The following is a 17,083-nucleotide window of genomic DNA, read 5'->3' as shown; positions in this document are numbered from 1 at the left end:
TGTGTTTTTTCTATGGTCAGTTCAGGTCAGTTACTGTCATGGCAGAGCAGCAGTTTGAAGAAAAAAAATTGCTAACCAAGTTAATTAAAGTTTGATAAACATGCAGAGGAATTAGTAACTTGGAATAAAACACATGGCAAGGCTATCACCCCCTTGAGTCACATGGTTTATCACAGCACTGTAATGCAAGAACATTAAATATGTACAACAGGACCATGTGCAAGCAATGCGCTCAACAAGCATTTCAGTGTTCGCATACTTATTTATGGCCTCAGGGAAAGTATGCATGCTTTATTTATTTCTTTGTCAAGAGACACGAGTCCTGAGCAGGTTTGGGCAAAATTCAGAAATGAAAAATTGTCTCCCTTTTTATTCATGAGTTGGAATTTAAATATTGTTTTCTCTGTCCATAAGGCCTATAGACCTTCAAACTTAAAGGCTTTTTAAACTTTTTTTTTTTTACACTTTCAAACCACACACGACATGATTTTGTCTTGACAAACAACTTTTTTGTTAAAAATGACAGATAATACTTCCTTATATTCAAATTCAAAATGCATCTCTTATCTTATCAATCTCTTATTGATTTGCTCCGTTTTGAAGTGCATCTCAATGGCTATGACTTGCTTAGAATATGTCACATTAAACAGTTTCACAACACTTCAACATAAATTACATGCATACGTAGATAACACATTATTTCACAAGTACATTCAAGACCTTCAAAGGCACATAAAAACAAGTATCTTGACACAAAGAACAGGTCTGTAGCTACTGAACGGCACCACGCATGTCGTCATGCTTAAATGCTTATACTTATGTACAATTATGTACAATCGGAATCTCTCACATGAAAGAAATGACTGATTCATGTCAGCCTACATACATATGAAGACACGTATATGTCATTGACTTGTAGTTGTATTACCATAAATTAAAGCACAATAAATATGTTGAGATTATAAATACAAGCAGACAGCTTTCATATGTAACATTTGAAGAACTGAATTACTTGAAAGGCAAACTACGTCATATGAGTCACTTGACAACAAACGTGTCCAAAGGAGAACGTGCCGTTTTTACCATTAACCTGAAAAACACAAGCCTGAAGCCTGCAGAACATTTGGATGAGTAATGATCATGGAACGATAGCTTCAGGACAGTTCCTCTGTTTTTAAACAGTCCAATCACCGAATATCCCCGGCAAAACTGAAAAATCCTCCATGAATTAACTCCCGCTGAACATGCCTTAAACATTTTTCAACTTCTTCAGGTAATTGCAGTTAACAGGGCTCCTGGTCTCAAAACAATTACTGTAGTGGTTGAGGGAACATAACGTATCCCTTTGACCTCACATTTGGGTTTATCTCACTCAGGTTCTGAATCTGTTTTTAGATCAACAAACAAACCAGATCGCCTTTGGAATGGCAGACAAATCAGTTAAGATGTTCTCAGATGGATGGATGGATGGATGGATGGATGGATGGATGGATGGATAGATAGATAGATAGATAGATAGATAGATAGATAGATAGATAGATAGATAGATAGATAGATAGATTGTAAAAAGTGATCAGTTGACTTAACTTAAGGAAAACCGTTGCCTTAAATTGATTAAGTTAATAAACTTCATGCGTAACAAAAAAAAAAAAAACTGTTATGTGGAATTGTCAAGTTCACATAACTTAATTTTTTCAAGTACACATGAAGTTTATTTACTTAATAATTTTAAGGCAACAGTTTTCCTCAATTTGTTTAAGTTGTCAACTGATAAGATCCTGGAATTTTGAAATACTATCTAAGAATTTTAAACCTTGATGAGTCTTGCCTTCCAAATCATATCGATTTTTAGATGGAATCATCCAGTCCATCGTCATTGTCCTCATCACTTCAGATCATCTGAACAGACTTGCTGAGGTGTGTGGTCTGCACACAGGTGGAACTGGGTTGGAACAGCTCGATTTGGCCTGCAGGATTCTTGGAAATGGACGTTTTGAACAAGGAGTTCCTGGAGGGCATTAAGGGGGTCTTACACAGCGCCCCCCAGAGGAAGCGCAGAACCGAGGGGCTGAGGATGATGAACACCCATGGGTCAATGATGGAGTTGACCGAGAGGAACCGCAGAGCTATTAGATCAGTCTCGTATTGAGGCTCTGTCATGTTTTTTTCATCCTTTACCATGGAGTTGATGTACACACGGATCTAGAGAGAAGAAGGTAATTCAGAGACATTAACCACAGAACATTAACCACAGATGGTGATGTCATAGGAAACTAATTTTTATTCCGAGCACAACACAGTGAGACTTACAAACGAAACCAGAGAAGCATGAAGATGCATATCTATTTTCAGAAATACTGTATCAAATGTCAAGAACCAAAAACTTTGATATAAATTTTTCAGAAGAGCATCAGCAATTGCAAATCTTATTTCTGGTCAATGTAGACTTAATGCATTGTTGGTTTTTAGGCCTTTTAGATAAATATTGATAGAATATTTTCAAACTAGATCTATCTACACTGTAAAAACTAAAGGAGCCTCAAATATCCTGTCGGATACTCAAGGAACTTCAAAATGTAATTTAGGTGCCTCTAAGCTCTTTCTCCTATAGTAGGGTTACTGGAGGAGCATTGACAATCTTTGAGGTTCTTGCTGGAACTTATGGGATCCTTTAAGCACTTTGTATTTAGTTCAGAGGTTCTGGAGTCACTTTTTCATTACCATGAGACCTCGAAGTGCTTTGGGGGAAAATAGAGGAACTTGAATGTGATAAAAGGGTTATTGGAAGATCTTTTAACATTTAAGTGGTTCCTGGAAGATCTCTTATGTTAAAACCAGCATCTGGAGTAACCCAATGGTTCAGTGAGGCCAGAATAAGATTATTATTATCCTATTATTATTATTATTATTATTATTATTATAGGCTGCTTAAGTTTGATTCAGTATACATACCCAGGTGAAAAAGACATAGGCCTACTATTAAATGTATTAAAAATGTACTTGAGTGTGTTTTTAGTAGACCTACAATACAAATATACTTTAATGCATTTTTAATACATTTAACAGTAGCCTACGTCTTTTTCACCTGGGTAGCTTACATTTATTTAGTATAGGCCTATTTTATTAAGTAATTTAAACCTTAAACAACAACACTAAATAATAATAATATTAATAATATGAAGAAGAAGAACCAGGAGGAGAGAAGTTTTATTATGTCACGAAACTGCTGCCGTCGCTTCAGTGATGCTCGCGCGCAACAAAGCTCAGCTGATCGACGTCATCAGGTTTGAAACATGGTTTGAAAGTAACGGCTCCCCTCATCAAAGCTTCCGCCGTTTGTTCGGCTCTCCATTACAAGGTTTGTAAACTCGCCAAATAAATATAAATACAGAGTCTACTCACTATATATTCAAACACACACACACACACACACACATATATAAACTAAATTTATTATACATTTTATTATACTATGTTTTTACAGTGTTTACCACTCGCTTATTGCACAGTATCTGGTATGAAGGTTTTAGCCGCGATGCTAACTACGTTGATCTAATGAACATAATGCAAATTATTGACTTATTGTCTTAGATTGATTTAGTCATTCAATTCAACATATTCTGTACAAATTGCTGATATAGCCTAACTAATTTAGCTGATTCCTGCTGGCGTCATTGGCGTTTGTTATGAATAACAAAAGCAGGTTAATATAGTTTGGTCTGTTTTTGTTTAGCCTAACTTTACTTACTACAGGTGCCCCCATTCTCTCAAATACGTTACAATTTTAAAGCCATTTACTGGTCAATAAATATTATGTTGTGAATAATCAGCTTTGTTCTTTTGTTTCCCCAGAACAACCATTAGGCTACATTTCTAAAATAATCTGAACATTTCTGAGGCAACATTGAATTACAGTAAGTTACCTGCACCACATGCATGTACTTTATTACTAACTTTCTCTGTGTGAAATTGTATTGTTTGACTGTGTACTTGTGTTTTTTTAATCAGTTATTCTCTGAAAATCTTCCCTCATGCTCTCAAATCTCATTCATGTTACTCAGAAAAATAATATCACTATTATTTTATATTATTATTATCACTATAAAAAGCTATTATATGGCTTCAGAAGACTTACAACACAACCCATAACACATGAGTTGTGAACTCATTGATTATTTTTAGGATCTTTTCTGGGACATTTTTGGAGCTTAACTATTTTTACATAAATTGTTGCATTGAATTGAGCTAGACAAGTGTACATAAGAATGGTTTCATGAATGATTTACACAATTGTTTTCTGCTTGTGTTTCATGCAGTGAAATTGAATGGCTGGGGTTGCATTATGCCTGAGATCTGCTTTTGGGTTCCACAGACAGAAAGTCAAACAGATTTGGAACGTCACAAGGCTGAGGAAATTATTTAAATTTCACAACTATCACTTTAATAACCTTACTAACAGTAAATTTTGTACTTTGCAGGGATCTCGGTAAGCTGAAATACAAGTTTGAACAAGAATAAAAATTCTCCTGTAGACCTGAAAATCACTGAAGTGCCTGGACCATCCACCAGAACAGAGGAAAAACAAACGGAAAACGAAGCTGCGGCACCTCTTCACTTTTCTAACTCTTTAAGTACCTCACACCAACTTGGTCCCATAGTGACATTTCTGACCACAAACGAAATTGCTGACCATGTAAATTCTTATTGAAATGACTGGAATTCACCAGTGAACATTCACAGAACAACAGATAATTTTACTGCACCTTAATACTGTTTCTGGGTCGAAGCCTCTACTTCTACTTCCTCTATCTTGTTTCATGAGAATACTCAACAACCATTTATGAATACTGTTGATTCAAGTCACACATTTAAGCTTTTCAAAAGCCATAGTGTACATTACAGTCTCCAGTCTAACGGCATCCCAGACTTCAACATTTTATGATTCAAAATAGCTGAATAACTAACCATCTAAGATTTCAGTATAGAGATAAAGGTTAGGATCATAATTTTCAGGAATATTACAGCACAATGAGTGCATATTAGCACTGTTTGTTTGTTTTTGGCATCTGATAGAGCTTTTGGACTTGGAAACAGTGATGTCAGACTTACCATCGGACTGAAACAAATGTCTTAAAGTTAAGTAAAGATGGACATTTTTAATTAGTCAAAATGTAATTTTTTTACATTGATTTATTTTGTGGAACATATGTGTTTCCATGCATTTTGTTGAGATGTATTTTCTTGTTTATCTATTATATACATGGTTGATTATTCATTTTGCTTATGTATTATACTATTTTATTTGTGTATTCATTGATTTTAATTTATAGTTTATAATTTATATTTATAGTACTTTTTTCCCCATGTGCATGGAAGTGTATGTATAAAAATGAATATCAAATATGTAATAAACAATTCTTATTTTGTATTTGTTTCAATTTGTTTATTATAATAGAAGTCAAAAGTAACCATAGTAACAACATGAAATTAAATATTTTAAAAAAGTGAAATTTGGTTCCTGGAGGCACCCAAAGTGGTTCCACACAGTGCCTTATATAAGGGTTCCTCAGAGAACCGCCCCTTTTTAAAGGGTGCCTAGAGGATCTACAGACGGTTCCGCCGGTGTGGCAAAGTGAAGAACCCCAAAAGGTTCCTCCAGTCACCTTTTATTTTTACAGTGTAGACTCAATTAATTAATAATTAATCACAGTTGGTTACATATCACCATGTAAATTTAGCATGTAGTGTGACAGCTGCTAGCAATAGTTGTAATGAAAGCATTGAGATGAGATATGCGGAGTCACTGTATACACTGTCTGGTCCAAAGTATAGTTTTGCATTTCATGGTTTTAATAATTCATGTTACTTTTCCACATCCCACAAATCATATCTAATCGGAGAAACCATTATCATTGTATGAAAGCTTCTATAAGACACCATTTCATTGATCAATATTAATGACAACAACGTGGATGTGTTTCATCTCACGCACAAGATAACGCGCTTTAATCGCATTACTTTCATCAACGTGCACGTTAATATGTTATTACTCTAAATTACTGATAGGAATTTAAAAGGCAAGAGACCTATCAGTCATTTTCCCCTGATTGACTGAGATTTCAGCAAACACTTATGTGGTCTCGTAAGATTTTGTGTGTGCATAAAACAACTCAAAAAATATAAACAGTACAAGGCACAGTCTGTCAAAACTTTGCTATTTCTGTCACCCATGGAAGCAGTTATGTAAAAAATACAATCCACTCTCTAGATGTCTTCATCTTGGAGTTCCCATCAATGACTCACAAGATCACTGTAAAAAACTTCATTTCACAGTTCATTCTCCTAAACAGAGCAGAAATTATTCATATTATTTTCCTAAGTTTGCTTACCTCTACTCATAGTTTATAGTTACATAAGCCTTTGTTTCATTTTTCCTTTATCACACACAAAAGTGATGGTAAACACACTGTAGAAGTTATATTTTTCCTAATAGGATTGTTTTTTTTCACAGACCATGACGTATAATGAAAGTTGGCTATTACGAAATTCTCATGCACTGCATTTCATCAAACTGGAGTCTTAAAACTAAAGTGTGTAATCTCTTTGATGTTAAAATACTTTCTTCTATCCCATTTTAATATGCAGAAACCATGGCATTCATATGTTATTTTCTCCAAAAAAGAGTAAACACTGATGCAGAATCTTTTCAAAATTCCTTATTTGGTGGTGACTAATGGTTTGAAAAGAACCATATCAGTGCAAATATACATTTAAAAATCATGTTTTACTAAACATTTCTATTTGATCAAGTAAAAGATTCCTTTTTGTTATGAAATCTAATGATTCTGATTATGCATGATCTTTCACCAGACAGGAGCCTTCCATCATTACATTTACCTAGTTGCCCGTCCCACAAATTTAGTCAGTGGGTTGCTGGGATCTGAAATTACATTACTTGTAATTTATGCTGAAATTCAGTTGTCCTTAATAAACTCAATTCAAACCAGTGAATCAGCAATAAGTTTGCAGAAGGAGCCACGAATATTAAACTGTAATACTTTAATGTCATTTCACCTACTGTTGATGTAATTTCTAAATAATTAACATGGCTGGCATAGTTCCAGGTGACTGAAGAGCTGGATTTGAGTCTGGTTTCAGCTAGACTTGGTCTGTCAGTACCTAGAGTCTTTGTGTGTCACAACCACAATCTAGTCGCTTTTCACAAGAATTAATAATACACAAGAATAAATAAGCTCCAGCTATCTAAATCTCATACTGTCAGTTATTGTTGGTACAGAAGCTCTGATGGAGGTGAGATGATTTTGAAAGTAGCTCCATATCACGATCTTGGGTTTGATCAAGATCTCAGTAAGCCGTCCTTTTCGAAACGCTAAATGCTTTCATGCACTTATGTTTCTGTGGCAATTCTTTTCATAAATACCAGCTTCTCCAAGACAGGTTAAAACCTTTTTCATTTTTATAACCATTCCTTTCTGTCAATAAATCAGCAAGAAAATATGCGGTTACTTAGAAACCATAACATCCCCATGCCCAGTAACCGGAACTATAATATGGAAGCATCCGTCCATGAAACCTGTTGTTTGCTTTTAAATTACTTTGTCCAAATCTAACCAGACTTAATCTGCAAAAGATGGTTAAGCGATAATGTCTCTTTTTTATAACCTGAATATAAATGACAGCTACATTATAAATGAAGACAAGAAAAAAATACTTCAACTTCAAAAATATAAATAAAAAATCATGATTTATCTGCAAATTAATGTCTCTGTAGTACATAAGCAAGCCCGTTTGCAGTTATTATATTATATATATATTATATTATATTATATTATATTATACCATCTTTTCATATCTATTAATATTGTTTCTTATTCATCTTTTATCTTTTGCAACTTCTGATATTGTTGTTAATAGGAATATATTTTCTCTAGGGATAAGAAGGTTTGCAATATCATTCATTTTAAGTATTAAGTATAAGTAGTGAAATATAAAAAATATGTTTTACCCTCTTTTTTACATCATACACTTTAACAATAACATGTATTTAATTTCCGCTCTCTTTATAAAGTAGTTTATTGATGCCTGAAGGACTTTTTAAAATATTTTAGTGAATTTACAACAAATCACTTTCCTTAATCCTAATAAGATACTGTAAGTCTTACCATTAATGGCAGGGTACAAATGACAAATATGACTGTCATGAAGACCAGAAGAATGAGATGTTCCACCTCCTCTGCCCATGAGAAGTGCCTCCTGTCTCTTTTACTTCGGGTCTGCACCGATCCTCGGTTCATTTTGCGCCTCCGGTTCATCAACACCAGATGATAAACTACAAAACAGTTGCATGCCACTATAACTACAATAATAAGCAGCAACACGGTGGCATAAACGTTGGCATAAGTCTGGTCCTCAGGCTTCTTAGGCTTCATGTCAATAAAACACCACGTCCCTGGACAGTATTGCACGTATTCCCCGAAGCCTACAAACGGCATCAAGCAGAATAGAAAGCAGACTAGATAAATGCAAGGGATGGTGATGTATCCACAGCGCTTGGTGACGTGCCTCCCATAGTGGTACGGGTACCCGATGGAGATGCACCTCTCCAGTGCCATGGCGAGGAGGATGGAAAGTGTCCCCAGACTGAAGAAAGTCATTGCAAATCCAAAATATTGACACACTGCAGAAGACTCAGTCATCCCAACTAGTGTGGTATTAGTTAAGTGTGCAATCTGCACAAGGGGACTGATCATGCAGGTGCCCATTAGATCCGTAATGACCAACGTGGTCACCATCAAATGGAACAGAGTTTGTCGCGCCCGGTTCTTCTCTTTCCTCCTGCGGAACTCCAGGAGAACCAACGCAACCAGGTTCCCCAGCACTCCAGCTGCGAACATCATCGCGCTGATGGTCGGGCCCTTGTTCGTCGTCAGGTTCAGACTGTCACGACAGGTTATGTTCTCTGTCCCCATTCCAGCAGTGGATATATTAACGCTCCTGTTGTATATCTTCTTGGAACCTCAAAGTTCTTCAAGTGAAAAGCTTCCTTGAATTAGTTTAGGTTGGCATGTTTGAGAAAACCCAACTCTACATCAGAAAAACTGCATTCAATTTAAAAATCTTAAAAGCTTAAAGGTTGTTCATCCTGGTAAAAAATCATGGAGTTCATCAATCTAAGCATGGTGTGCACCGCATTGCAGAACCATAGCAGTATTTCAATACCTCTGGTGTCAGACAGACTTGCCTCTTTGTCTGCCACATGCTCTCGAGGCAAAGAGGCAGTGGTGGGAGAATGTAGTGTGAGCCATGAGTTCCTCTGCTGAATGAGCTGTTGACTGGTGAAACAACGTCTTGACTCCACCCTCAACACACACACACACACACACACTGGTCCAGACACAGGACTGAGAAATTCAAGCTTCCTTAGAACCTCATGTGCCGTTGAGACTCTACTTCCTGGCAGTTTGGGGTCCCAAAAGAGCCCTGTGCTATATTTGTACAAATAATAATAATCAAATAGCTATTCTAAAAAATTTTTTTAGATGGCCCTGAAATTGTCTCTTGGTAAGGGTTGCATGTGACTAAATTTGTCTTTAGGAAAGAATGATTGTCGAAATTACCACTGATTAAATAATGGCCACTATCCTTGAAATTACAACGAAACATCACACCACCAAAGACTACATGACAAGAAGGATCCTTAAAATAACTGATGTAAACTGTATACATTTGACAGATTTTTGAAAGATCTATGACAATAAATGAAATAAAATAAACAAATAAATACATTTGTCCTCCAAAGTGCTCTTTAGATCTTATTCTAGAATGGACCTGTTCAAAACCTTTGAAAACGGCCCGAAACATTGAACTTTAGACCCAGAAACAGCTCAATTGGCTTCTTTTCCAACAGCTTCTTTATTTTACGTTTCTAAATGCTGAGAGACGTTACAGAACTTTCCATGGCTTTAAGGTTGGGCTGTACAGACCTGAGCTCACAACATGCTGCTACGTGTTTTACTGTCTTAGAAGGAAGTTTTGTACTCTTTTTACTTCAGGGCTTCCTGGTATTTTAATGTTTTATGTTATAATAAAACAGCATTTACACATTTTCAATTACAATTTTATGTATACTGCTGTGTTTTAAAATGTTTTGTTCATATTGTTAGCTATGTAGGCATATTTCCATCCAAGAAACCAAACTTTTTTGGTAACACTTTATCTTAGTGTTACACATTTTACATAGTTAATATAGTAATACGTCAATTATGCATATAGTTACATGATACTAACCCTAACCCCAATTATGTACATGTAGTTAATTAGCCTACTACTAATTACACTGTAACAAGGACACCTTAAAATAAAGTGTAACCCTTTTTTCCCCCTTAAATTTGGAGCTTGCATTTGTGTTAGGCCTATATGGGAATGAAGGTTGGATTGGCAGAGCTCTCCTCATGTCTGGCCACCATAATGCTTGATGTTGCACACACACTGTTACATTACAGCTTATGCTAGGTTATGCTCTGTTGACAAACCAAACACAGTTATGAACAAAGCAAACTGTCCTCCTGAAACTTGAAACTGAGGGACATCTCACGTACATCAGGAGACGATCAAATTTCACTTAGCCAATGAAAAGACACACGTCACTAACTAGCAAAATAATAGAGGCCTAAAGGAAACCTTATTGTGCAATTTATGATTGTTGTAGGATGAATAAATTAGCCAAAGTAATGTAAAACACATAATAAATGAATTTGCGTTGTTGAGGTGTGATAACAAAAGTTTATTTGCAATCTAAAATCGTTATACATAGCTATACACAGATTACAAACCAATTCAGCGTTAGGTTTAGTGTTTTTTGTTTTTATCTGGCGCCCTCCACAGGCTAAAAAAGGTAAGGCTTTTTATGGTACTAAAATAAACGAGAATATAATTTAATTAATTTAACTTTCATGTATTCGACAGTTGTAGAAATTATATGTGAATGTTTTATGATTTTTTTTTAATGATCTACATAAATCTGTAATATAAAAAAATCCATATGTCAACCATTCAAATGTTTGGGGTATTTTTTTTTTTTTTTTTTTTTTTTTTTTAAGAAATCAATACTTTTATTCAGCAAGGATGAATTAAATTGATCAAAAATGAAAAGTAAAGACATTTATGTTACTTAAGATTTTCATTTCAAATAGATGCTGTTCTTTTGAACTTTCTGTTCATCAAAGAATCATCATCCTGTATCAAATCAAATTAAAATTTGACCTCAAATCTTTTGTCAGTTCTTGCAATGACACGTGGAACAGGACGGGTTCTCAGTATTTAGTAACAAACATGTTTAGGAAAATACTGTGGCCTTTCACCCTGAGGGGCCTTTTGCCCTGTTGGACACTAAACATTAATAGATAATCAAGTTTGTGTCCTTGTAAACGATCAGAAACTAAACCTTTTTATTGGTTTGAAGATTCAGATAAAATAAATATAAGAGCATGAATCAACATTGCATGGTTTAATTTAACTTTGTTGTGACTTACAAAACTCTGACCTGTGCTGCTCTACAGTCCATGTTACCAATGAGTGATCATTTCTCTAAGAAGCAAAAAATCACTCTTCATTTCATTTTCATGCATTGTAAACACATTTTGTTTACAGACGAAGTTGTTATAAGACAAGAGAAAAGGTCAAGCCACGGCACAAGTCAAAAACATGATCTTGTTCTAAGACCTTATGGTTTGTGCCATAGTCCTGCAAAAATTATTTTCACATTATTTCTTATTTTTTGTCCCATTTCCCATTTTCTGCCAAATTTAAATAAATAAATTAAATGATTAAAATTAAAATTAAAACCAGATTAACGATTTCATTACAGAAAACAGTACGCAAAATATGTGACAAAATTGAGAATGAAATTAAATGATTTCATTTTCACAGCATTATCCCTGTAAAATTGAAAAATAAAATGCAATTGGTGATTTCACATTTCATTTTCACTACAGTCTCGAGGCAAGACTGCCAATATTAAAATGAAAAGCCAAACGTGAAAAAGAAACTACAAATACAGTTTTTACAATGCTCTTCAGTAACACTCACGCAATAATAGTGACACATTCAAATACAAATGTAAATTTTCGTTTTCATTTTCAAAGACAACCTGCATGCAAATTCTATGTTAATGAGTGGGTGTGGCTTATTCCAGTAATGGCGCTAGAGACACGCCTTCTGTAAAGCGAAGTCGTCGACGTCCCGTGTGCATGAGTTGAATGTGTGAAACGAAATTATTTAAATGTGATTATATTGTAATCGAGACGACGAGATATGGCGAAATCTGTTAGTGAGCTTTTGCGGGAAGCTGCCGCAGCATTAGAACATGGAAACAACCAGCCTGACCATGTTAGTTATGATGTTAGACTCAGGCTAGACCATAATCGACGATGAGGTTCATTCATGTATTAGGCTGTTTTGGAAATTCAATTATTTGGGTGTACAAAGGTCTTAGTAACACAGTTTCTACAACAATTATAGCCAGACATTAATACCCGCTAGCTTTAATCGAGAACCTCAGCCAATGTTTCATATTCGCGTCGTGCCTAACAACGCCCTTCAGCCGTGACTTATTCAGATACAGCACTAGCCTGTGTCTGTCCGCTGTTTAACTGTTACGTGTCTTTTGGTTATTTTAAGTGTACAAAAAGAATCACAATGCTGATTTTCATTTCCAGTAACAACTTCTGGATGAGATCGAGAAAGCGAGTGTACCTGCATTTACAGTAGGCCAGATATAGCATTTTCCTTCAGGTCAGTCCTATATTCATAATAAAAAATCCGTTTGAATACCCGGTGTGATATCTTGTACTTTTAACAGTTAATGGGGTTGTCCGTGCCTATAGTCATATGTCAGTTGCGTCTTTCTTCTCCGTGATCACAAGTTTAAGTCATTTCAAAAGTCTTCTCTACTGATTGACTGACTCACTCATTAAGACAGTCTTTGTCTCCATCTAATGGAGAAATAATGTAACTTATTCTGTTGCTTTATGGTCAGGGACTATTTTTTTTTCTCCAGCGGAAGGAATTGGCTTTTAGTGATTCATTTTACTTCATGAAAGTTGCATATATACATATGTTTCGGGATTAATATTTGTATTGCGTGGTAACCGTTTTATAAAAGCAATAAGGTACTCTAGGCTAGTGCTGTATCTGAATAAGTCACGGCTGAAGGGCGTTGTTAGGCACGACGCGAATATGAAACATTGGCCGAGGTCCTCGGTTAAAGCCAGTGTGTATTAATGTCTGGCTATAATTGTTGTAGAAATTGTGTTACTAAGACTTCTGTACACCCAAATAGTTGAATTTCCAAAACAGCCTAATACATGAATGAACCTCATCGTCGATTATGGTCTAGTCTGAGTCTAACATCATAACTAGGTTATGAATTCTAGCTTTACAGAAGGCGTGTTTCAGCGCCGTTACTAGAATAAGCCACACCCACTCATTAACATAGAATTTGCATGCAGGTTGTCTTTGAAAATGAAAACGAAAATGAAAACTGAAATAAAAGAGGAATTGAAATGAAAACGAAAATTTACATTTTTATTTGAATTGTGTCACTATTATTGCGTGAGCGTTACTAAAGAGCATTGTAAAAACTGTATTTGCAGTTTCTTTTTCACGTTTGGCTTTTCATTTTAATATTGGCAGTCTTGCCTCGAGACTGTAGTGAAAATGAAATGTGAAATCACCAATTGCATTTTATTTTTCAATTTGACAGGGATAATGCTGTGAAAATGAAATCATTTAATTTCATTCTCAATTTTGTCACATATTTTGCGTACTGTTTTCTGTAATGAAATCGTTAATCTGGTTTTAATTTTCATTTTAATCATTTAATTTATTTATTTAAATTTGGCAGAAAATGGCTTCCATACACCACTAGATGGCATCAAAAACAAAGAAGACATGATCAGTTCTCTGAATGATCAGCACAAGCACAATACAACAAAATATGAAATACGAATACAGCACTGTTATCACACATAATACATAATTTACACAATATGTACAATATACAGAAATGACAGAAAGTATGTATTGTGTAATATTCACAATGCGAATACAAAAATGATAGCAACAGAACGTTACTGTCATATACTGCAGTCTTTGATGAGCCTCAGTGATTAGATTAGTGACACTCATCCATTTGTTATTGATATTTACACTCCTTAAATTGATTAAAGACTCTTTCAGATTGAATAATTGGATTAAAGCAGTCTTAATACAATTATTATTAAACTGTCAGGTAAAAGCATAGGGTAAAAGAGGGAAAAAACACATGAGGGATTATGAAAAAGCTGGATATTTAACAGAATAAAATATAATATTATATAATTTCACAATAAAATAAAAAAGTTATATAATGCATTAACATTTAGAGATAGTTATTTGTCATTTTTTAATACTAATATTATAACATGTTAATTCATATATATTTTATATTATAATATAATATAATTATTTAAGAAGAACATGCATTTAAAAATATTTTTTTAATAAATTTCGCCATTAAATAAATTTCGCCTTTCTCTTTTCTTGTAAATGTAATGAAATGCAGACGGTGTCCCGAGTGTCACCCGTTAGCCAATCAACGTCCGCGTGACCTCCCACAAACCCTCCCGTCCGTGGAGTTCTGGATCCCAAACTTCCCACCTTCATGCCCAACATCACCAGCGCGCACTCAAACTCATTCAATCTGAGTGTGCCGCATGCATACTAAGCTGCATGTGTACTAGCTGTTCTGTAAAATGATGTGGGGCAAAACAACGCTGTTCTTTTTACAACTTTTCTGGACAGTTCACCATGTCACAGCTATCCACAGACATGACATCTATCCATATGGGATGTTTTACGGCGATGTAACTCTGCAAGAGGGGGACGATGAGACTTCTAAAGTGATCACGCTAACCAAACCCATGTACTTCTATGAGGCGTCCTTCACTATCTTATATGTGAGTAACGTTACATCAAGCGTCTGATAATGTATTGTTGTTGTCTTGCCTAAAGAATTAGCTTATTTGTTTGTAATTTCTTCTCAGTTAAAAAAAAAAAAAAAAAGTTTTCAGAATTAAATGTTTATAAAAGCTTTTGTAACACTTTATTTTAAGGTGACAGTTACACGTTACAACATGTACTTATTATAGTAATAACAGCAAATTATGCATAATTACAAGTAACTAACCCTAAACCAAACCCTAACCGTAACTCTATAGTAAGTACATGTAGTTAATTAATATTACAAAGTACTTACTTGAGTAATTACAATGTAACTATGTCACCTTAAAATAAAGGGTTACACTTTATTTTAAGGTGTCACTGTTACAGTGTAATTATATATTTAAGTACTGGGTAATATTAAGGTTAAGGTTTGGTTTAGGGTTAGTTAGGCTACTTGTAATTATGCATAATGTGCTGTTATATCTATGGTAAGTACATGTGACATATGTAACACGGACACTGTAAAATAAAGCGTTACCAAATAAACTGTAACGAAAGTTTTTATTTATTTAAAAGTTTAACATTTTAAATCCAAAGTGGTCAAAACTGACCATCACTGTATGATTTTACTCAAAAAGAAATAAGAACATGACCCCAGATTAAGATCATCATGGACAGTTTTCATTTTGTTTTGTGTCTTCAAATGTCTCGTTCCAGGTGGCCACCAATGGAATCATCTCAACTCAGGATCTTCCCATGGAGAAGCAGTACGTGGATGACGGCTTCCCCACCGACTTCCCTGTCATCGCCCCCTTCCTGGCTGACATTGACACCAGCAAAGGAAAAGGATCCATCTTCTACCGGCAGACGGAGTCTCCTACCGTGCTGAAGCGGGCGGAAGCGGATGTCAGGAGAGGCTTTCCAGATGCCACGTTCACCCCTACCCATGCCTTCATCGCCACCTGGGAAAACGTGTCAGCTTATGAGGAGGTCACCCGCAGCTCCGGCCCATCCAATCGGGTAAGAGAACTGCTTAAAGTGGTGCTTTACCTGAGCTCCTTTTAGGCAGAGGTTATCAAAGCTGGTCATCTGTCCTAATCTCAGGCCTAGAGGGGGGGCTGCCGCTGCGCACACAATAGCGTCTCCCAGAACCCGCTAATCTATCCCAGAGCCCTTCAGCCTTTCATTTTACCTGCAGTTCACTGGAACAATTGGTGGGATTGAATTGCTCCTAATTGTCCCCGTCACTTCAGTGATTAGGTTTTATCAACACCTCGCATACCACAGAAATGCTGAGTAATGTCTTGGAAGGTTTTAGATGATCAGAGCCACAGTGTTTCTCAGGGGGCCTGACGGGCTTATTGAATCTAATTAAGTTTGCAGTGGTTCCCAGCTGGCTTTGCTTCTAGGGTCAAATTTTACATCGGACATCAAGCAGAGTACCAGAATAGTTTACTGTACAAAAGCAGACAAAAATGCAGTTAAAATCACACATTGAAAGTATAAATTTAATAATCTATTAACTTAATAAAATATTGTTACATAGAAAAATCTTGTAATATTTATTAATATAATAAAATTGATACATTTTATTAATAATAATACAAAACATTTTTTTTTTTTTTTTTTTTTGCTATGCCAACTTAACACAAAATGGTAAGTTGTATTTATTATTTGGATTTAGCATTGGTTTTCCCAAATGTCCATTAAAACAGCCCTGTGATCCATTTTAAGTAAATCATCAAGTGTACACTATACCAGTAAAGTATTTTTTTTAAAAAAGAAATTAATACTTTTATTCAGCAAGGACACATTAAATTGATCAAAAGTGACAGCAAAAAATACGTATAAAGTTACAAAAGTTTTTTTCTTGAGCAGCAAATCATCATATTAGCATGATTTCTGAAGGATCATGTGACACTGAAGACTGGAGTAATGATGCTGAAAATTCAGCTTTTGCATCACATTAATAAATTATATTTTAAAATATATTCAAATAGCAAACAGTTTTTTTTATTGTAATAACATTTCACAATATTATTGTTTTACTGTAATTTTGATCAAATAAATGCCGCCGTGG

The 17,083-nt window shown here is 35.1% G+C and overlaps 2 protein-coding genes and 1 long non-coding RNA gene across 4 annotated transcripts in view; 2 read left to right on the top strand and 1 right to left on the bottom strand.

Annotated features, from left to right (window-relative positions):
* Nucleotides 1–242: 242 nt before the first annotated feature.
* On the bottom strand, nt 243–9,347 carry ptger2a (prostaglandin E receptor 2a (subtype EP2)). The gene is made up of 2 exons (XM_084097814.1): nt 8,184–9,347; nt 243–2,202 (listed from the first exon to the last, which is right to left on the bottom strand). Exons 1-2 carry the CDS (start codon nt 8,988–8,990, stop codon nt 1,891–1,893), a joined length of 1,119 nt encoding a protein of 372 aa, XP_083953940.1. The 5' UTR covers nt 8,991–9,347; the 3' UTR covers nt 243–1,890.
* On the top strand, nt 3,267–5,426 carry LOC311072652. Its single transcript, XR_014604031.1, has 3 exons — nt 3,267–3,358; nt 3,853–3,914; nt 4,317–5,426. It is a non-coding gene; the product is annotated as an uncharacterized lncRNA (long non-coding RNA).
* Nucleotides 9,348–14,736: 5,389 nt separating the features above from the next.
* The window catches only part of nid2a (nidogen 2a (osteonidogen)), a 41,521-nt gene continuing 39,174 nt past the window's right edge, over nt 14,737–17,083 (top strand). For both annotated transcript variants that reach the window (XM_084097812.1, XM_084097811.1), the window contains exons 1-2: nt 14,737–15,017; nt 15,721–16,023. In XM_084097812.1, coding sequence (XP_083953938.1) covers nt 14,814–15,017; nt 15,721–16,023 — 507 coding nt within the window. In that variant the 5' untranslated portion in view covers nt 14,737–14,813. The remainder of the gene's footprint in view (nt 15,018–15,720; nt 16,024–17,083) is intronic.

Source organism: Abramis brama (genome assembly GCF_963993115.1).
Source record: "Abramis brama genome assembly, chromosome: 21".
Classification (NCBI taxonomy): domain Eukaryota; kingdom Metazoa; phylum Chordata; class Actinopteri; order Cypriniformes; family Leuciscidae; genus Abramis; species Abramis brama.
This window is presented reverse-complemented; position numbering and strand designations above follow the sequence as displayed.